Source organism: Chelon labrosus, assembly GCF_963514085.1.
Source record: "Chelon labrosus genome assembly, chromosome: 9".
NCBI classification, from domain to species: domain Eukaryota; kingdom Metazoa; phylum Chordata; class Actinopteri; order Mugiliformes; family Mugilidae; genus Chelon; species Chelon labrosus.
This window is the reverse complement of record NC_140359.1, coordinates 5769049-5791375: the sequence shown is the minus strand read 5'-3', so window position 1 is coordinate 5791375 and position 22327 is coordinate 5769049. Positions and strand designations below refer to the sequence as shown.

Below are 22327 nucleotides of genomic sequence, written 5' to 3'. Positions count from 1 at the left end.
AATTTAATTTGGTTTACCTCACTCAGTTTGTATGTGTGCTGCTAAAAGTCGCCATCTTGTGGCAAACGAGAAAAACAACAAAAGGAGGACGCGCCATGACAACACAATCCAAGTAAATACTATTTATTACATCTCAGACTATTACAACCCTTAAATACATCATCAGGATAGGAGAACAGGGAATTCAAACATTCAGCTCCATCACAGAACAGCTGAGGAGTCTGTTAATTCAAAAGAACAAGATGTGAAGACAGAATAAAATCCTTTAACAAAGTAACAGAGCTGCTGCAGCGTAAGTAACTGGCAACAGTCTAAGAGATCAGAGACTACTGCATCTTAAAAACATGTATTTATTCCAGGTCTTTTTAAACCTAAATCAGCACTAACTGAGTAATCAGTCTATATCATATATTGATATGGGAACCTTGCTGATTAATTCATTATTGATTAAAAGAGAATAATATAAGTCTCTAAAGATGAAGTTTTAACACACAGGTTCACGGCTGTAGGAAATATACAGAATCTGTTGACTATATACAGTTAATAATTGACCATGACCTCTCTGAGGCTAAACTGTAACGGCAGAAAGAGGTGCGAGGTGAGCTATCTTTTCTATAGACTTGAGATTAATTTTCCAGTTATAAGCCTATTGACATGGGCCCAGCAGGTGGAGCCTTGTTGGGGTTTTTAAAGATCTCTCAGCTGGCTGGCTGGAAGAGACTGATCCTTGAGTGGGACCACCTTGTACCTAAAGGGTGAGTTTATTAAATAAGGTAAAAAACAGAAACTAAAACATTTACTGATACAAATGTACAAGTGTGTCTTCTTCCCCTTTACAGAGCATGTACTTCGGCTTTTGATGACCACATTAACTACAAATACAGGGTGGATTTTTAACTGATCAGTTATCGTAGTGGACAACAGCTTATTCTGGTGCTCCTCTGTGCATAAAAGGTTCAATAAGTAGTCCTCAAACACCATTTACAGAGCTAAAGATCTAAAGCAGCGCTAAGTGTTTACATTTAATTCACTTTTTTTTTTTATTAGGTTGTCTGAATATAAAGAAACTAGAGGCACTTTGAATGAACTAAGGCCACAAATGGTAACATATACTTGCATGAATCTCCTTAAATATACTGTGACCTAAATAAACTCATTAGTGTTGTGCGCACTTTTCCCAATTTTTGTACCTTAATCTACACATGCTGTCTCTTGTAAAGGTGTACATGAGTGGTAACATTCATAAACATGATAATAAAAATCAAAGACTGGAGAAATCCACATTCATAGTTTTGATCTACAAACATTCAAGTGGCTTCCTCTTTGTTGGGACGAAGTAACCGCTGGTGGTGACTCATTTAAACAAAGAGGAGCTGGTGGTAGTGGTCATGAAGCGTCCTCTCAGACCAGTGACAGTGTTTTTGCTGCCGTCAGGTGAAGAGCTCAGAACTTGGCTTAAAAGGGTTTCAAATGCTAATGTGTCTTATGTGTTAAAGTGCCTTAAACCCAAAGAAGGAAATATTTAAATTCCTGAAAGTTAGCAGTGGAAATGAATTGTTTCACCAGACAGTAATGATTTGCTTGAGTCTATATATTACTTTGTATACTGTGCAATAAGAATGCGTAATTTTATGGACATCTGTGTGTTTAGGGCTTTCCGGTGGGAGTGACAGCAGGCACAGGGGTGCCGACAGGGATAACTCCAGTGGCCAGTAGGACGATGATGAGGATGATGATGACGACAACTACTATGATGACCACGACCAGCTTAACGTTCTTCCACCAGTAGGAGCGGGCCACCTTCTGAGACGTCTGCTTAAAGTGCTGTGCCTGAACAATGGAGGGAGACAAGAAACCTATTGAAGCAACACAATCATGTAGCAAAGCACAATCATGTTTATTTACTTTATAGTATTTTTGCATTTAATTCAAAGTCTTGAGAGAAGAAACAATGTCCTTTTGCTGGTCTTTTTGTGGTCCTGATACTGATGAGGTATCCCTCAAGGATGTTATGATATCCTGATATATGATATTTCTCAGGTGACATGGAAGCCAGACCACCTTCCCCGACTACAAATGTTTGGTGGTGGATTCCTGGTCTGGAACTCCTCCCTTGGGGACTGATTAAGCTTCAGCAAAGATCTGCCATTTCAATCAAATTGCTTGGGTGGCTTTATGCCGTTCTGGACAGATGAGTAAGAGCATCGTAGTCATTTGTCATGTGAGGGCCGTTGTGTTGAATTTGTTTACAACAAATTGGCTGCCGTTAGAGAAGCAGGCTGTTTAGAGTCTGCTGTTGCGTCTGTTGTGAAAGACAATGACGACTAAATAACTTTAAAGGATGAAAAATTAACAGTGATTAAGGCATTTGTTGAGTACACTTTAATCATTTGGGACTATCCAATTGACGCCAAGGTATTTTATTTCTCTATATCGGTTGAAACATGTCCCAAAATGAACTCCCAATAGAGAGTTACCAGACTCTTCTGATAGTGTGGCTTCCTGAGACACACTGCTTGACCTCAGACACTGTTAATTCTATCTCAGATCCAGCTGTGCTTTTCCTGCTATGATAAAATCAAATGTTGACCATGAAGCACATCTATGAGGCTGTGCAGTAACACATTACAAGGTGCAGCTGAACGATAAACTGACTTAAAGGTTTAGTTTAGATGAAGAACGGGGCCACGCTTCATTTGTGTTCTGTAATGTCTTCCATACTTCCAGACTTGTTTTACTGGTTCACATATCAGATCATCTAAAACTGCTTTAGAAAAAATATAAATAAAAGTAAGGAGCGCCAGGACTGACCCCTGCTTGCAGATCCTCTGACTTGTCCATGAGGTCGTCCAGCCTCTCTCCTCGGGCCAGGATCCGGTCCACATTCTCTGTCATGATGCTTTTGACTCCATCGACCTGATCCTTCAAGGTCTGCACCTTGTCCTTTGGCTCCGGTGCTGGCTGCACTTCTCCCAGCTCCTGACACGATGAAGAGAGAGGACATTTAGCTGAAACTAGGATCACATCACCCTACTTCTGGCACCAATAACACTGGCTACCAGTTTTTTATAGAACTATTTCTTTTTAATTTGCTGTAAATTAAACTTGTAGGGAGATTTCTAAAATTTTTAATACTCCCAAGATGGGAGTAATTATGTTTGCTTTATGCAAATATGTGTTATTTTGATTGCAACAATTCAAAACAATGGCAACAAATGTCCAGAATAACTTCAAAGTTCCTCAAGTTCCAGAAATATGGTGTGTTTATATTGCTAACTATCCAGCATGGTCTGCCTTTAGCGAGGGAGAGGACTCTCTGTATCAGCTGTGTGCTTGGCCAGTAAGTCATATTTGAGACTCAACGTACTCTGGTGGTAACTCAGTTTACATCAACAGTAAATGCTAATAACCATGGTCTTGTTCAGGGAACCACTTGGCAGAGCTTTGAAGCTGAACTTGTCCTTCAAAAGACCCCTTTCTTTGTTCATTTCTGCTCAGCGAGATGAGTTTCTGCTTGAGAGGCCCAACATTATGGCTGCATCACTTCCTGATTTTCTAAACTACGGGTAGACTGAGGGTCATAATCACAAAACATATTTGTTTTAATTGTGCATTAAAAAACTTGTTGTGTTAAATGTTATTATGTTACTACTGACAGCCTTATTTCTTTTTACCCTCATGCATCATTATGGACATTTTTTGTTCTTAATGACTCGAGGGCAGTAAATTAAACTGATGGTTGAGGGTTAAGGTTGGGCAAGCTCAAAAATATATTGTATTTCAGAGCTGCTCTCCCCTACGCAGGCTGAGATCCTGACAGAAGAACCTGCTGCCTTTTCCTGGGTACATTTAAAAGCAGAAGGAGTGTGCTTTGCTTTGGAAAGAAGCTATTAAGTTGGGCTCACTTGCCAGTTCATTAGGTACACTAGTGAAAACAAATGCTTTGGAATATAACAGTCATGCACTAAATCCTTAGTTTATGTTGAAACAGCATCAGAAAGATGGTCATTTAACTGTCTGATCATTATGGAGGATGTAGTTTGTGGTGCTGTTAAAATGGATTGACTTAAACACTAAAATGTTTGTGTTATTTAGCCCAGTGCACTAAAATGGGGGCTGCCAAATAACAAGAACAAACTAAATAAAAAAGCACAACTGAATCAACAAATTTCTCAGATATTTTAAACAAATGTTGAATACCATAACCTTCATGAAGCCAAGATTTCATGTAGGACTGTTTTACTGTTTTTATTAGTGTACTTAATGAGTTGGCAGTTAAGTGTATGTATCTAGTCAGCACTTCAGCTTTACGAAAGTGCAGAGCTAAATTGCCCTTTAAGTATTGGCATCACTTGGCCTCTGCAAACATATCCACTTGCTCATTAAATTTATCATGTGTGCACAGGTGACCTTCACCAGAAATTCAGGATGTAGTGTCAGCCTGTGAACATTATCTGCTGGCATTTTTTTTAGAACGCGAGGCCAGAAAATAATAACACAAACAAATCCCTCATTTTCAGGCCTGTCTGTGTTATCTGTCCACTGGTGGTGGCTTTAAGAGTCCTTCTAGTCCCTTTGAGCTGCTGCACGTGACAGCTCAGCCTGTTAGCTGTCAAACCATTGCCTTCACATCTCTGAGAAGAAGCAGAAGAGGAGCTCTCATCTCACGCTGTTGTCGGTGCGATTTCAAAGCAGAATTGTTAAATGCAATGTGTGATGTGCATACATACAGGAACTTCCACGTCCCATGAGCCAAAAACAAACAAACCTGTCTCTAGGAAACCTTGCAGGCTTCAGTGTGTCAGCTCCTCTCATCTTACTGTATTCCTTTTCATCTTTCTTAAGTTATTTCCTTTTTGCTTGGAAGTTCAGCGAGGCCCACATAATGGCTGATTGCTATTAAGTATCAATATTTAAAGGCAGGAGGAGGCATGGCCAGCACAAGAGAGCCATACACTGACTGCCACAATAAGAATCCATGTCAAATATTTGTTATAAGCCAAAGATATGGTCCTCGTTATTTCAGTCTCACAAAAGCCTCACAGATAAGGCACATTATACTGCTTAGCTTTGCTTCCTGTAATGTAAATGACATCAATCAGACAAAACGCAAATGATGGATTTAATTTGTCTTGGCTTGCCACATGAAATCCAGACTGCTCACATCCTAATCTAGCCAAATGTGAAATTACCATGGGACAGGTGCAGACATTAGAATTTTCTGTTACTGAAGCTCTGTTCTAAATGTCACAATTATAGATATTTAGGTCTCTGTACAGACCATTACAGACGCACACTTTGAACAATATAGCTGTTCAAACAGATGCCTGAGATTTGTTTCAGACAGGAATTGAAATACCAAATATATGTGGGAACACAAAAGGAAATACACATTGAATATTTGTTCTCTCTCTGGTAATAGCTCAGTTTTACTCCTTGAGGAGTCTACGCTTCACAGAAAACTCTGACTCTGTTTTAATGAGTTCAGTAATTAGATACCAAACATTTTTAGAAACTTTTTTGTGAATTCATAATACTATTTGGACATGCATTCATTCAGCAAGTGCTTATATTTTAAGTTTTGTTGAGGTTAAGAGAATATAAGCTAGCTGGCAAGCAGCGAGCTCCACCTATAAAACTTGATGTTTTACTCAAACTAATTGTTGCACAGTGGAAAATCCATATTTAGAAACAATAACAGAAATTTATGGCAACTAATACGTCAGAAGTCATCCGGCGACATTTTTTTATTTACTTTTGTGTTTATTGTAGGAAAAATTAAGTTAGCTTCATCTTTAAGTAGCTACAAGCACAAGGCTCAACCCAAAAAACTTGTGTGCTATTTTTCACGTTAAATACAATGTTTAATAATCAGTTTGCGACAGGTATAACGACCAGAAAATTTATATTAGAAGTTCAAAGAATTCATGTGGAGTGTCATGTCTTAACTCTGCGAAAAACTGTGTTTTACCATATGATGTACGAATTCAGCCATAATTAGGCCATTTTATAAGGCTACTCTGGAACTTTCCACTAAAGAAAATAAAGCATGAATGTGCTTCAGTTATTTTACTTACTTTCAGAACAGGTTTAACTGTTTTCACTTAAATGTATAACTATATCTGGAGGTACACCTGTTGCATGTCTGTCGTTAAACAATGGTGACGGCTTTGTTAACACAAACACCAGCTTCAGCCATTATCACCTACCGGATCAGTATCCATCTTGTTGGAAACCGTGCCCTCTGACCGAAACCCGATGGATTAATTTTCTCCAAAGTTGACGATATTGTTTAAAACCGTTTTAAAACCTGATTTTAAGGGTTGAAAGTTTGACGCTTCACCAAAACCCATACGTTTCCTCCTGAATTTTACTTCCTGGTTGTTTTTTTCCTCTTTCTAACTGAATTCCTTGGCTTCAACAGTCAAGTAACACACAGCGCAGCCGCAGTTCACCGCCCAGACTTCCAAAATAAAACATTTTAGGGACCACGTTAAAGTTTTAATTTTTTTGCAAAATAATCTAAAGAGGCGTTAGTTATCGGGTTAGGGTAAGAACTTTTTGGTAGTTTTATTCACTGATCAGCCATAACATTTAGGGATTCGTAGCTGCACACAACTCAGGGTCCACAGTCAAAAAAACACCTACAATGTAAACATGAGCATCAGAAATGGCTCATGGAGCACTTTGGACATAAGGGCCTGGACTGGTAAATCACATTGTGTTCTGCATCATGTGGATGGCCTGGTGCGTTGCTTATCTGGGAAACACATGACACAAGGATGCGCTGTGTGTTTAAGGCAAGCGTGAGGTGGAATTTAGATCCATGGCTCCTTCCACTCATGTGGACCACCTACCTATGTTGCAAAAAAGTTGCAAAAATTTGTAAAAATGGCATACAAAAATGAATATAGTCCACACAAAGATAAGGCAAACGTATAAATTACATTAAATTAAATCTATACAACACTACGAAAAAGAAAGATTTGTGCTGACATCTTGGCACACACCTTCAGAAATCTAATGGACTTCTTGCAGAAAGGGGACTTGCACATTATTGGAATGTGAGGCAGGCGCTCATAATGTCATGGTGTATTTGCTTTATATTTTCACCTATACCTATACAATAAATGTAAATATTCAGAATTTTGTCAAGCTCTCTTCCACGTTGCAGCCACAGCTCCGTGCTTTTATTTTGAAGCCGCACACCTTGACTGCTCTCCCTCTTTATTTCCTTTTTTTTTTTACCTGTACCTGTCTCATTGTTGTGGCTCTCGGAAGGATGGCGTCACACCAAGGCGTTCCCATCATATACTGGCTGTGAGCCTACTCAAAGAATCGTTAAGATAAAGCTATCAGACAAGTTCATGAAAAAAAACATTTCTTCCTGGCTGAACAAAAACCTCTGAGCTGTCATACTTGAGTTTACGATCAAGTCCTCTGCAGCCCCTTTCTTAAATGACAGCAAAGTTTCATATAAGAGATTTCACTTTATTATAAAGACATTTATCTCACAGCTGGATAAATGAAAGAATGACGTCCAGCTGTTCAGAGAACAAGACTGGGAACTTCATGTCTTTCTCGGCTGAGTGACTCCTCCCAGTCCAACAGGTCCTTTTTGTCATACCATGTCCCTCCCACCCACCCAGGCAGCCAGCATCAACCCTGAATAACCGGTTTCACCTCTATCCAAGGCAGTGACGAGGATTAAATGCTGTTCATTACCTGCTCGTGTCCGACAACTGCTGCAGGGAACTCTGAATCACATGCAGCCAACAATAAACACGGAAATTACGTCTGTTTGTCAAAACAATTTTCCTGGCAGGCATTGTGCAAGAGTGCTTAAAATACTGTCCACTGCATTCTTGGAAATATGAATTGTATGGAAAATTGTCATAATGTTTTGCCATTAAGATGGACACCAACAACATTTTAGAAAAAGGGTTTTTATTTCTCTCGACATTATATACACACTTTTTGTGGAGTGACAAATGTGTAACATAAAAGTGGTTTCTTTTCAAAGGATCCTTATCACACATTTGCTAAAAGACAGGATTAAAATATTCCAAAGAGGAGAGTCACAGAGAAACATTAGATTTAGAAAGTAGAGATTAGGAATAGGAAAAGTAGAGATTTAAGAAAAAGCATTATTATACTCCGTACAATTTCTTTTCTCCTCAGTGACCTTGTTTGATGATAATATCTGACATGTCGTCAACCTTCACCAGCTCCAAATTCTGAAGAAAAAGAAAAGCAAAAAGCAAAAAAGATATAAATATTCAGCAATGTTTTGGGAATGAACTTAGATCCGGTCACTGTGACACACCAAGCCGATGGTTGGCCATTATTTGGTGTCAGGTTGTCAGTGAGCATCTGCATATCTAGTTTATTTGGTGTGTCCCATATCATTGCCACTGGTTTGAACCTGACGGCTGATTTTTAGCCAGTTAAACCAGCAGCTAGTAAGCATAGCTTAGCACCAAGCTTGGTATCAAGAGAAAAGAGCAAGGATGGCTCTGTCATTAGCTACCCGCATCTTTGAAGTTTACCAGCTAACATATTACATGTTGTTTGTTTAATCTGTACACAAACCATATTCTGAAAATGTTAGTTTTGGGGTATATTCTGTGCTCATTCCTGCCTGGCAGCAGTTCCCAAACAACCAGCAAGAACTGAAAGAGACTGACCAGGACATCTTCAAAAAGAAAATGACAAATAGCAAAGTCTTTATTCTAAGCATACTAGCTGATGAAAGAGATAACACAGTGGTGAAAAGTGGGTTCAGTGGAAGTCTTATCATTCACCTATGTTAAACTACTGATTTCAAATGAAAAATAGTATTGGAACAGTGAGGCAAATTCCTTTATTTTTGCTGTAGACCGAAATCATTTGGGTTTGACATCAAAAGAACAATATGAAACATGAGATCAACATTTCAGCTTTTATTTCCAGGTGTTTAAATCTGGATCTGATACAAATAATGATATCTCCTAAATTGTAATGGAAGACCAATTTTTTTGGCAAGCAAAAGTATTGGAACAGATAAATTAAACTGAATAAGACTAAGTCATTTAGTTGCAAATCCTTTGCATGCAATAACTGCATCGAGCCTGTGACCCATTGACATCACCTAAATTTTGCATTCTTCTTTTATGATGCTTTTCCAAGCTTGCAATGCAGTTGTTGTTTGTTTTGGGGCGTTACTCTCTTCAGTCTCCTTTTTAGCAGGTAAAATGCATACATAGGGTTTTAGACTGGAGGCTGACTTGGTCAGTCTAAAACCACCCACTTTTTGCTCCTGATGAACTCCTTTGTTGTTTTGGGTCATTATCTTGCTGCATGATGAAGAATCTCCCAATCAGTTTGGTTGCATCTTTTTTTAAATTGGCAGATAAAATGTTTCTGTAGACTTCTGAGTTCATTTAGCTGCTGCCATCACTGGTTACATTATCAATGAAAATTAATGAGCTTGTCCCAGAAGAAGAAGCCATGCAAGCTCTTCCAGCCTGGCCTCCCTATTCTTTTTGCTAATGTGTGGTTTGCATCTTCTGGTGTAGCCTCTGTACTTTTGTTCATGAATCCTTCTGCGAATAGCAGATTGTGATACATTCACTCCTGCCCTCTGGAGGTTGCTGCTGATGTCACTAAAACAGTTGTTTTAGGGTCTTTCTTTACAGCTCTCACAGTGTTTTTGTCATCAACTGCTGTTGTTTTCCTTGGTCTCCCTGTTCGACGTCTGTTACTTAGTACACCAGTGATTTCTTTCTTCTTTAGGACATTCCAAATGGTTGTACTGGCTATGGCCAATGTTTGTGCAATGGCTCCGATTGATTTCCCCTCTTCTCTCAGTTTCACAGTTGCTTGTTTTTCACCCACAGACAGCTCTCTGGTTTTCATGTTGGTTACCCCTCTAACTATAAATGCAGTCAGCACAGGCAAAACTTAAATCTGGAAATGTGTGGACATCCAGCGCTAATCAATGTAATAGGACGCACCTGGACAACAAAACACACCTGCTAGTCACATGTTCAGATACCTTTGCTCACATGGAAATGGGTGGGTTCAAACAAAAGGTGCTATCTCCTAAGTTGTGTATCAGATCAGATGTAAATACCTGGAAATAAAAGCTGAAATGTTGATCTCGTGTCTCATATTCTTCATTTGATGTCAAACCCAAATGTTTACAGTCTACAGCAAAAATAAAGGAATTTGCCTCACTGTTCCAAAGTAGTGTTTAAAGTAAACAACACTTACCTTTTCATTGGCAAGATGAAGCAGAGCGACAAACGCTAGAGGCACAGACAGGTTCTGAGCCATAGTGTTTGGCAATCTGGAACAAAAAAAGAAAAGTTATTTAAATCCATAGTAACTCTGACATGATTATCTGACCAGCCAATGGACACCTTGAAGAGGGCATCTGCACTTCCATATTTTATTCTTCATGCCAACAACAGTGAGGCAGATACATAATGCATATTTGCATACAATATTACTGGTGAGTGCTATTTGGTGATTATTGTTACTCATTAGTGCTGTGCCATGGCAACTAGACAGGAGGTCTTGCTGGTACCTTTTAAGAAGTGTCTTTGTGGTCTGAGTGAAGGCTTTCTCCCCACATACTTCTGGTTTCTCCACAGTGTCCACCCCCTGCAGGGAACATGAAGACAACCCACAATGAAACAGACGTACACAGCTAAAACGGACTGATGGGCTTGTAAGAGGGGAATGAAAAGAGCAGTGACCTAAGATTTTAGTTTCAAAACCTAAAGCAGATTAATTTTTGCACCCTCTGGCTGCGGACAAAAAGCTGCTCATCACTTCTGTTAGTATAACTTACCTCTGTGGCCTTTTCTGGGCTTTCTGTCAGCAGAGTCCACATGCTGTTTTTGAGTCTCTTCATGTCCATTTTCTTTGCTGTCTTGGCATAATTGATCTCAATCTTGTTGACCTACACAAACAGTAAAACAGTTTCAGCTATAGCCACTATTTTACAAGGGTGTTTCACGTGTCTTAAAAATATTCTTGAATAAATTCTTGCGGCCCTCACCCTGTGTGGCTCAGGTACCAGATCCTCTTCCCCATAGGTGGACACGCCCTCAAGATCTTGCGAGGGCAGAGGTATGTTGTCACCAGAAGGCTGTGTATCATCTGAACCGGCAAACCCTTCAACATCATCATCACTGTCAGCACCCTGATATGTTAGATGGAGAAAGAGGTATCAAGAGGATTTTCTTAAAAAATCTTTGTCAGCAGTATTTGGAGCCGGTGGTAGTTTCACAACAGTAAAGTTTCGGACACATAGAATTGATATCAAAGAAGTATCAGCAATGAAGTGCTACTATTAGCCAGGAAGTAGGGAAGAGTTGTAAACTGTTGTAAAGAGCTGACCTCTCCTGAATTATGCTGATCAATTATTAAAAATGTCTAAAATATCTATCAAAATATAGCAAATCCAAATGAAATTAAATCAAGGGTCATAAAAGAGGGGTTTCAGACCTGAAGACCTGGACAGAAGTTGGCTGTGTCGTTGGCGTTGTTGTAGTCATAATCTCCGATGCCTTCTCCAAGCTCTCCAGACAGCCTCCTCTGGCCTTCTTGACACAACTAGAATGAACAAAACCAAATATATCTGCCTTAATACAAATAAATCTTTATTTAGTTATGTACACTTGTCAGACACAGCATTAAAACCAATGTCAGGTGAAGGGAATAACGTTAATAATGGCCTCTGTCCATATCCTGATGCACCTGAACTTTGTGGGAGATAAAAAGGAGACTTAAACAATATTAGGCAGGGTGGTTTTAATGTTGTGGTTGATGCGTGTGTATCAGAGGTGGGAAGTAACAAAGTACAAATACTTCGTTACTGTACTTAAGTAGATTTTTCAGGTATCTGTACTTGAGTATTTATTTTTCTGGCGACTTTTTACTTTTACTCCCTACATTTGTACACAAATATCTGTACTTTCTACTGAAAAACAAGCTTGTTACTTTTTTAACCTCTACAGATGACATGGCGTTAAAGACGTGACATGATCGGACATAGAATAGAATAGAATAGGTCTTTACTGTCATTGTCACAAGAACAATGAAATTAAAAGTGCTCTCCTATCAGTGCATCATTAATAAAAAGAATAATAAAAAAAAACATATAACATCATTTAGCAGCATAAGTAACACACACACAGTCATGCACACTCAGTCATTGCATAAAAAAACACCCAGTCATTTCATAAAAGTGCATATTATTTTTGTGCAGCATTGAGGGTTGTTATTGCTGTTGGATAAAAACTGTGTTTGAGTCTATTTGTCCTTCCGTTTATTGATCGGTACCGTCTGCCTGAAAGTAACAGTTCAAACAGGGAGTGACCGGGATGGCGACTAGAGCATAAGACTAGAGGGGGAAAGTCGATGATGGACTGCGCTCACAAAATGACCGGCCTGTTGGTGATACCTGTTGACCTGATGCTGATGCTGAAGGTGCCTGTTATCAATCGATGGAAATTCACAGGGGACTGACAAACTGAGCCTAGAATTAGACCAATTGTGTCATATTTAGTAAAAACGCGATCTATGCACATGCCTACAGTTATAAAGTTATAAGTTATAAAGGAAAATACCCTCCAATACCCTCCAACAGCTCTATACACCAGTGTTCCTGTGTACTTCTTCTAAAAAAACAGGTATGGTGTGGTTTCTGTTGCTAACATTAGCTTTTTGAAAAAAACAAACAAAAGAAAAAAAACTAATTCAGATATGGCGTGGTTTCTGTTCCTATCATTAGCTTTTTGAGCATTTTTTGGAAGCCAGTTTACAACATTAGCAATGCTAGGGGAACACATCGTTTATAGCTAACGCTAGCTAGCTCTCGATTTAGAAACAACAACAACACAATAACACTTAATTTATTATTAAAAATTATCCAGATGCTCATGCGGGACCTCTGGTCTGTTCAGTCTAGATTATTCTGCTAGAAACTTTTTCATTTTGCAAAATTATCAACCGATGAATTGTTTCATTAATGGCAAAATCATTTTTACTTTTAAGTACATTTCAGAGCCTGTACTTTCTTACTTTTACTTGAGTAAAGGAGTTGAATCAGTACTTTTACTTTTACCAGAGTATTATTTTACACAAGTATCCGTACTTTTACTTAAGTACAGAAAGTGAATACTTTTGCCACCTCTGGTGTGTAAGCAGCACAGATTAAATGGTGACTGTACCATGTCTCAGTTTTGTGAAATTTGGCATGAAAAGCTGGTGGCTGAGATATTTGCTATTGTGATGTTTGTGTGTATGATTTCAGTGCAGGACTGAGTCATACCAGCTGTTCAGTCATACCATTAGAAGTTTTTAAGTTAACAATGACAAAAAATATTCGTCAATTACGTATTTTTTTTGTGTCTGTTTTGGAAGTTACTTGAATTTTGGACATTAAGAATACATGATCTCTTTGCACGGGCTGACTGTCTTTTCAAAATGTCCAAAACTAGCAAGCTGCCAAAAGCCCTGTTGCCTCAAATTAAGTGGGAAGAATATGACGTTTGTAGACGCATCACTCTGCAATTTATACAGCCTCCATAATGGTAAGTAAGATAACTATGAAGTACAACAAGTTTCATCCAAGTACTACTTGAAGTTATTGCCTTCTGCTGCCCTCTGCTGACTTTTTACTGACACATATCTAACACAGTGTACAGTAGAATGTATAATGGATTAGCATTTAGCAAACTAAAATAGTCCATAAATGTAGTGAAGGAACCCTTTTGTTTTTGCCATCTCTTTTATCTGTTTTATCTGTAATGTATGATCTAAACTATACTAATAAATTAGCAAGGACTGCACAGCAGGATGATATTTAACTGTGGAAATGTAGAATTGCACAAGTGCTAAGAGTGCAGTGTTGATACACCCTGTTACCTGGATTCAAATTCTGGGTACATATATACCCTTCTGATTAGTGTTCTTAGTTACAGTTTGACTAAATGTAATAATAATGCAATGACTTTGTGTTGACTAAAACTGGACTAAAACTATGAAAGATAAAAATGACAAAAATGTGACTAAAACTACTAAACACTGCACAGGCAATACATCTTTGACTATACAATTTGACTATTTATGTCTGCGTGTATATGTGTTTTGGAGAAAGCGGTATTCATAGATAAATATCTAATTATACAATCCCAATGAATGCTATTTACTCATATTGTAAAATCTTGAGTTATGTCAGCAGTAAATCAGTGCATCTGTACAATCGACCTACTCCATCAACCCTGAGAGCTGACGGTAGGGCTGGGCAATTAATTGAATTTTGATCACGATTTCGATTCTTGGTTCAAACGATCTCCAAATTAATAAAATCGAGTTGGAACGATTCTTTTGCCATTTTCCGTTGTCTGTGACATAGGTCTGTGAGGTTTTTCTGAAAGAGACGCACATGCGCAATTCACTCGCTCCCCCAGAGCATTCAGCGCGGCGCCACGAGCTCTGTGTGTGTATGTGTGGTGACCTGCAACACTCATCTTATTCAGAAAACAGCGCGGTCCCATTTGGTCGATAAAAAGGGTAAAACAAGTTCTCTTGTATGGCAACACTTCGGATTCGAAGAATCGACGAAACACACATCTGCACCAGTAGCGGTTTTAGGCACGGGCGAACCGGGCAGTCGCCCGGGGCGGCATTTTTTCATGACACAAGGGGGGCGTCACGAGCACTTGGAAAATAAATAAATAAACAAATACATCTGCGCCACTACGTGGTTTTCTATTATCTGTCATATCTGTGTGGGGAACTGGCAAATTGTCGCCCCCTGCAGCTGCAGGCGCCCCTGCTTTCTGAGAAGGTGCCGTGCACAGAAGGTGTGCGTGAGAAAGGGAAAGGGGGCGCGGGGGACAGTTCACCTCTGGGTCTCTCCCAAATTGGGGGGGTTACAGTGAGTTTTTTTTTTTTTTTTTTTTTGCCGAAATGCCGAATAAATGCATTTTATTTTCCAACTCAAAAAGAATCGTTTGAAGAATCGTGATTTCAATCTTGACCAAAAAAAATCGTGATTCTCATTTTTTCCAAAATCGACCAGCCCTAGCTGACGGGATTAATGAAGTCTCACCGAGCTGGAAGGTTTTAGGCTGAGCTGGGACAGCTTCTCTGGGGGAAACTGGAAGTCTGCAGGTAGAGTCGTTTTCTTATTGCTGGCACTGAGGGCAGACTTGCTGTTTGTGGTGGCAGCCTGTGGAGGAAACAACAGTCAATCATGTCTGATTCAGATAAGATACATGGCAAGTCTACAGTACTCGATAACCTTGACATGAATGATGTTAGTGAAGTTTAAAATCTGCGAAGTTGGCAAAACCAGACCACAAGCAGAACACCCACATGGTTAAGGATGCTATGTTGGGTTATTAGCAGTAATTCCCAAATAGTTCATGTGCCTTCACCCATTATGGGCAAAATATTTTTTCCAATGGTTTCTTTAACTTTGCATAAATGCTGCTTTAAATTCTGCTATACTTTGGTATTCATGCTGGGCAACCAGCCTAAAACCGTATAACCTAAAACTTAAAACCAGAAACATAAAAGATGTCCAAACATGGTAACCGTGACACCAGCTGCATCAAAAATAATTCCCAAAGTGCTGAAGGCTGAGTTGCCATGGTTACTACATCTAAAGTGCCATGTTGTAGCTTTAATGCCTCCATATTTCAATAGATGAAGCATGCCGAGACCGATCACCTCTGACTTTGTCATTTGGTGTCAAAGCATTGGACTGAACATAAAGCCTGTCTACATAACCACTACTACTATCAGTCCAAGATAAAACCCCCTTTCTTTACCATAAATAACATTTGCTGACAAAGGAACTAAAAGTATTACAAATACTGATAATTACCAATGTAATTAATTTGAAATGCAATCATCCTCTCAGCAATCAAGTGCTGTCCACAAGACAGGGAGCAGCATTTTGTTGGTTACATACATGTACTTGATTGGTAGTAGCAGTAAAATCGAATGCTTTTGATTTGTGAATAAGGATACGTGTATGAAGTGAAACTAAGGAAAATGTTTTTACCCTTGTGGTGCGGAAGTAGGTGTCAAAGTTGACATCATCGCTGAAGTCTATTTCAAAGGTCTTTTTGGGCTTCCTTTTACGTGTCTCCTTGTCAGGCAGATGATCCACTGAGGGAGATAAAGTATATCAAAAACGGATAAGAGAGGAGACACATAATTATTACTTTGCACGCATTCAGCAGTGAAGGACAGCCATTAGAGAATCATCTCGACTGTTAGAGAAAATGCAAAAGCCTAATTTATGCCCACATCACTCAAAGCACAGCAATAAGCAGGTGATGTGTAAACATTATCCTGTCAGTGTCACACAGCATACAAATACATATCTGCTACATTTATAACTAATGGTTAACATGAAAGGTAAATGCAGCAGACAGAGGGTAAATTAACTCTCATCACAATAAATAAGACCAAAAGATTGGTCTGTTGACATTTATCCTAATGATATATTACACGTCTTTCTCAAACGACTAACACCGATCAGCCATAACATTAAGACCAATTAGTCAGTAGAAAAGTGAATAACAACAATTACCGGTACTGTCAGTAGGTTGGATATATTAGACAGCAAGTGAACATTTTGTCTTCGAAGTTGATGTTAGAAGCAGGAAAATGGGCAGGTGGAAGGATTTGAACAACTTTGACAAGTGCCAACTTTTGATAGCTCAAAGCATCACATCATCACAAAACTGTAGCTCTTAGAGGGGTGTTCCTGGTCTGCAGTGGTCAGTATCAATTAAAAGTGGTCCAAGGAAGGAAAAGCAGTGAACCAGTCACAGGGTGGGTGGCCCATACGTTTTACTCACATTTGTGCTTTGGTTTGAACTGCCAGTAGCCAGGTCCAGCCCATGTGGCCATAGTCCTGGGGCTGAAGTATGAATATTCTCTTGGCTGAGATGACAGCTGCAGACACATGGTGGTGATATCTCCCTCTCCAATGGGAATCACGTCTCTGTAACGTCATCACAAGAACAGTTTAACCAGTACATAAAGGCACAAATTAGCTACTCTATTAATGGCAGCTTTAAGGGTTGAGATTCTGAACTGTTTACTACGTTCTAATTGGAAAACAGTGTTTTCTCTTCAGTGGAGTTACTTTATCTACATGATTAAACTTAAGCAGGCAATACGGAGAAGATGCAGATCTTTTGAAAAAATCTTCTAAGACATTTTTAATCTGAATGCAAAGGTGGGAGAGATGGAAATTTGCAACAAACATACAAAGAAAAATGGTGGTTAAACAAAAACCTTCTTACTTTCCCTTGCCAGAGCCAGAGGCCTCACAACCCTCCCGGCGCTCCTTGGACCCATCCTCATAGTCGCCTGATCCCTCCTCATAGTCGGCGTCAAAGTCGGGGCAGTCGTCGTCCTCTGGCTCAGGCTCGGCGTTCACATCAAACACATGTTCGCCCTGTTTCATCTTCTCCAAGAGCTGATTCATGGTCTGAAAGAATATAACAGTTAGACAATAGGCATTGCACATTTAACTGAATAAGGGAGTAAACACATCTGCTGGTCTCTGAGGGCCTGGAAGGTCAGGTCGATGTAAGAGAAAAACAAGACATTTGTAAATGCTTTTTAAACTGCAGTCATTTCAAAGCCCATGAGACAGACAGTTTAATAATGAGTTATGTCAGACCTACGGGATGAAGACTCCATCACCAGTTCATTTAACCTTGAGGTGCACGGTTATACATCGGCATCCAAGTTTCCTGCTCCTCAAACTGAAATAACTTCATGCCATAAATTTTCTGTCTCTGCCACTCCACAAATCGGATGAGCACAACGATGATCAACATTTCTGTATTATTATTATTAACGGATAAAGTTACACTAAATAACACAGGATCAGAAAAATCTATAGATTCATATGAGAGAATTATGTCTTCATGGCTTATAATACTAGGTTTGATTATACAGTTTTTCCGACCTGCTCAGGATTCCAGCTAGTGAAGGAGAAGTCCTGCAACGAGGGGCAGATGGAGCTTTTCTCCTGGGAACGCTGCAGTCCAGCTGGCAGAAACACAAAACAGAAAGACAGTGTTTAGCACTTCTACAAAGGAAGCTCTTGAAAGATGATAGACTGTAAACTAATGTTCAAACACACAGCTGAAGGCATAATGCTTAACGGCTTTATGTAAATGGATTTTACCCATAAACGGAGAGGCAGGGACTCCCTGTGGAGGTGGAGGAGAGTAGGAGGGTCTGGACTGGAGGAGGGTCATGTAGGAGGGAAAGAGCAGCTCGCAGCGACTGCTTTCACTGAAGAGAACTGACAGGAAGACACCAGACGTGCTGCTCTCATCAAAGGACGAGGCCATCCGCTGAAACATGGGGTCCACCTGGGTGGGTAAAATGAACAGTTGACCACAGAAATGCAAGAAAACCTTGACATGAATAAATGGTTGAGTAAAATAACCTTAATTAATAATGGTGATTCAGGTTCAATGGAAACCAAAGGTCAAAAACAATAAATAAAAAAAGCTGAAATATTTCAAAGCCTCTTCTCAGATCACAGCATAGTCATCCGTGTCTAATAATGGATCTCAATCAACTGTGAACTTATCAGTAATCAGCCAGACATTCAGTGGATATACTGTAAGCTCATTACAAAACTTAAATCAAATATCAGACAGATAAACTCTAGCTACAGTCATGACATGGCTTAAAGCTAAGTAAAGTGACCTCTATACACAAGTGCATACAAAACTTCAGTAGAAACATTTCTTATTTAGTTGTATTCAGGAGGTAAACAGATATTAGCAGTGACAAAGTTTTAGACTTGGGTTTGGCCTGAGTGTCATATAAACTACTTCTCTGTAAACTTCACACCATACCTCACACTTCCTCTCAGAATCAGCACTATTGATGTTACTCAGGTTCTGCTCTACGGTCTTCTTAGGAGGCCTCTTTTTCTTTGGCTGCTTGGCAGTTACTTCCTCTCCAAGTCCTTCACCATCTCTGTCCTCTTCTTTTGGACCATGGTCTTCATGGACAAACAGAAAGAGTAGAACAGTTTCAATACAGCAGCAGTGTGGTTAGGCTGCTTTACATGTGTTTGGAAAAAAGGGTTGAAATCATGCAACCTAAAAGTAATGTTGTCTATTTAAATGTAAATAAAGCATCCCACAGCTCACCCTCTCCAGGTTTAGTCTCAGCCCCCAGACCACCCAGCACCCTGTAGGCATCAGCGTGAACAGCATCCACCCTCACAGCATAGATCTTTGTACTGGCATCCAGAGTGCCTGCTGCAACCTTTAGAGGGATGCAAATATACAAGCAAAAGTTGCAAAAATATCCTACAGGTAATATATGACATTTGGCATTTATACTAAATCAAAATGCATTGTTACCATGTTAGACGGAATTTAAACATATTTTACCATGAATGCCATATCAGACTGGAGCTTTCAAGTATACAAATTTTTTCATTAAAATTGTATGACCTGCTGTATCCAATGTAATGATGATTCCTCAGCGTAAACTAATGGTTATCACCTGTCTGACTGAACATCTGAAAATCCCAAGATACGTCTTTTAGATGTCTTCTGAGAGATAACTTCAAAGTGTGTATCTAAAACTTACGTTACTACAATAACAGTTAGGAAAAGATGAAGTATGATATGAAATGAATGCATTGATGACGAATAATAATAAAGTTAAAATCTGTCAGGAAATCAAGGGGGTTATTGGAAGCTGTTGGATAAAAATATAAAATACCTTGAAGTTAGTGAGCTCAGAATCCTTCTGTTTGAGTATGTCAGCCATGTAATCAATCAGATGGAGACCAAAGGCATTTTTGGTGGTGATTTTCTGAAAAAAACAAAACAAAGAGAAAGCCATCAGTCTTTGATTTTCCCCCGCTGCACTGTCCACTTCAGATTCAACAGAAATTCATTATAAAGACAGAAAATGGAAACAGAGAAAATTTATTATCTGGAAAAGAAAGGGAATAAGAAAAGCATTACGATTTCCACTAGCAACACTTCCAAATCCACGGTATGAACAACTGAATGATTTCTCTGTGATCCAGGCGTTATACACTCCCTTGCCAAAGCATCAGTTAGACTCAAAGCAATCGCCAGTTGTCTGAAAATACAGACAGCCCTGAAAATGTCTCTTATTAGTTTCTCAGTTTTTGGTATAAAAATGTCAGCAGATCACATTTAAGGGATGATACTGCATGGTGAATTTCTGGTGAAGGTCACAATATAAAGACGGGATAGATTTAAGGCCAGGTGATGCTAATACTTAAAAGGATACTCTGGTAATTTACCTCTGTGCCTTCATAAAGCTGAGGGGCTTACAAGAGATATACACTTTACCATCAGTTCAAGTACACTGCAGGACTGTTATATTAAAATGCATTTGGTTTGGAAAGTGAGTGCATATGCAGGCACACCGCGCATATCTACTTACATTCTCAGTGGAGAGTTTTATGCAGGTCGAGTAATGCTCTGAGATCTGTGCATTTGACAGCTTCGGCACGGCAGCAGGAGTCCCCACGGCGCTGCATACAAAAATGAGATTGTCTTTAATCCTCTCGTTATACTTAACAAATGGTCAGAAAGATATATATGAAAGACAGATGAAACTTAAATAGATATGACAGCTAAAAATGTGTGTTTCTCTACAGCTTACCTATGAGATGCAGACTCACTGAAGGAGGAATCATTGGCAGCTTGAAGGTCAATGACTCTTGACCTCCTGCGCTGATGACGCTCCTGCTCGTCATCATTGCCGGGGAAGGCTGCCAGCAGAGGAGTACTACAAGCTGCAGGGGACATGCCCTTATTTTTCAAAGAGGATGACGTCCATCCCGTACGAACCCGGGACACGGGTGTGGAGGCTGCGCTCATCTTAGCTGGAGACATAAAAAAAGAAAGTTTCATCTTCAAGAAGGATAGTTGGGATCACAACTCAACAATGACCTACAGGAAAAGTACTTGCTGATGTATAACATTTTAAAGTTTGACACTGCAAACAAATTATAATTACATAAATATACTTAAGAAAACTTGATTTACTGAAATGACACCTTAAGTTTCAACTGATAATGGGATGAAATGATTAAGAAATATGTACAGAAAACCAGCTGCCTTGTTTTACCCTTATTTTGTTTTTGTAAATATCATGACCTGGATGAGTGATAATGTTCATAGATAGGAGCTTAATTAATTTTTTCCTCCTTATAGAGCGACTTTGGTTTATATTTGGTTCATAAAGCCATCTTGGTAAAGGGCTTTTAGTTTAGCGTATTAGACTTTTAACAGGCGACCCTTTAAGACATTACACAAATCGAGTGATATCTAACCACAAATAATGCCCAGACTTCACTCAGTCTAAATTCGCTTAACTTATCTTGAACGCCAGCCACACGTAAACATAAGAACTTTATATAATATAGCATCAAGCTAACTTCACCGTGACATAAATAGCGTATTTTTTTAGGAAGCAAACGGTATTATGTTATTATATTACCACAGCATATTGGGTACGATAGCTTATTATGCTAGTAGCTTATAACGTGAACCCGAGCAACACAACCACATGAAAACAGTTAGCCCGGCGCGATGAGATGCTACTTAGCGAAACAACCATAGTTCCTTACTGCCTAATTAGCTCATGGACACGCAAGCATTTTACAACAAAACTTGCTTAGTTCACTCAACATAACACCGAATGCCAAAACCCCGACGTACCCTTACTGGAAGTCGTTATAATCAGAAGTGTGGCACACAAGAATAGTGCAAGCCGTTGTTTTTCTTCCTGTTCAGCGTTTGAATTTTTGCGCCGAACGGTTTACGTAACACCACCCTGCGTCAAGACGTCAAACCACGCCCACAGGAAGTTTTTTTTTTTTTTCTGAATGGCGAGCGAGATTCCGTAAACTAGGTTTTAGACCGTTAACGTTATACTAAAAACTTTGCTAAAACAAACATAATTTGATCTATAGTAAATCATATTATTATTTGAATTTTTCATTTGTATACACATTTTTTAAATTACTTTTAGCGTTTATGCCTAATCAGAATCAGAGCAATCAGAAGTATTTATTGCTTTTCATGGTCAAGTGATGTATTCTTTCACCATAAAACATTTTTATAAAATTATAAATTAGCATAAGAGTTCAACAGTTTACAAATATGCATCAACAGTCAAATTTGCAACATAAGTTCTCACCACCTAATTGGCATTTATGCTGAAAGCAATTTAGATTGTTTAAATATTTTTTTGAAAAGTCTTAATATTAAATGCT

General features: G+C 39.1%; 2 protein-coding genes across 3 annotated transcripts; both read right to left on the bottom strand.

The window, feature by feature from the left end:
* Nucleotides 1-107: 107 nt before the first annotated feature.
* On the bottom strand, nt 108-6475 carry vamp8 (vesicle-associated membrane protein 8 (endobrevin)). Its single transcript, XM_084552011.1, has 3 exons — nt 6210-6475; nt 2812-2979; nt 108-1830 (listed from the first exon to the last, which is right to left on the bottom strand). Exons 1-3 carry the CDS (start codon nt 6222-6224, stop codon nt 1648-1650), a joined length of 366 nt encoding a protein of 121 aa, XP_084408137.1. The 5' UTR covers nt 6225-6475; the 3' UTR covers nt 108-1647.
* Nucleotides 6476-7711: 1236 nt separating this feature from the next.
* On the bottom strand, nt 7712-21813 carry ncaph (non-SMC condensin I complex, subunit H). Of its 2 annotated transcripts, XM_084551849.1 has the most exons (18): nt 21771-21813; nt 20710-20932; nt 20488-20578; nt 19789-19881; nt 19206-19323; nt 18906-19054; nt 18221-18410; nt 17999-18081; nt 17325-17512; nt 16875-17020; nt 16070-16176; nt 15110-15229; nt 11497-11604; nt 11048-11191; nt 10838-10948; nt 10571-10647; nt 10255-10330; nt 7712-8237 (listed from the first exon to the last, which is right to left on the bottom strand). In XM_084551849.1, exons 2-18 carry the CDS (start codon nt 20925-20927, stop codon nt 8178-8180), a joined length of 2079 nt encoding a protein of 692 aa, XP_084407975.1. In that variant the 5' UTR covers nt 20928-20932; nt 21771-21813; the 3' UTR covers nt 7712-8177. The 2 variants fall into 2 exon arrangements, with proteins under 2 accessions (XP_084407975.1, XP_084407974.1); XM_084551848.1 differs by lacking the exon at nt 21771-21813 and having other exon boundaries at nt 20710-20949.
* Nucleotides 21814-22327: the final 514 nt, after the last annotated feature.

Excerpts from the sequence above, each read along its gene's own strand:
- vamp8 (XM_084552011.1), bottom strand. Across the intron at positions 1,831-2,811 it reads CAGAGGATCTGCAAGCAGGG|GCACAGCACTTTAAGCAGAC; the intron begins GTCAGTCCTGGC and ends TCCATTGTTCAG.
- ncaph (XM_084551848.1), bottom strand. The coding sequence starts at position 20,942 with ATGTCTCCAGCTAAGATGAGCGCAGCCTCCACACCCGTGTCCCGGGTT. Across the intron at positions 19,324-19,788 it reads CTGAGCTCACTAACTTCAAG|GTTGCAGCAGGCACTCTGGA; the intron begins GTATTTTATATT and ends ATCCCTCTAAAG. Across the intron at positions 8,238-10,254 it reads TTCATCTTGCCAATGAAAAG|AATTTGGAGCTGGTGAAGGT; the intron begins GTAAGTGTTGTT and ends CTTTTTCTTCAG.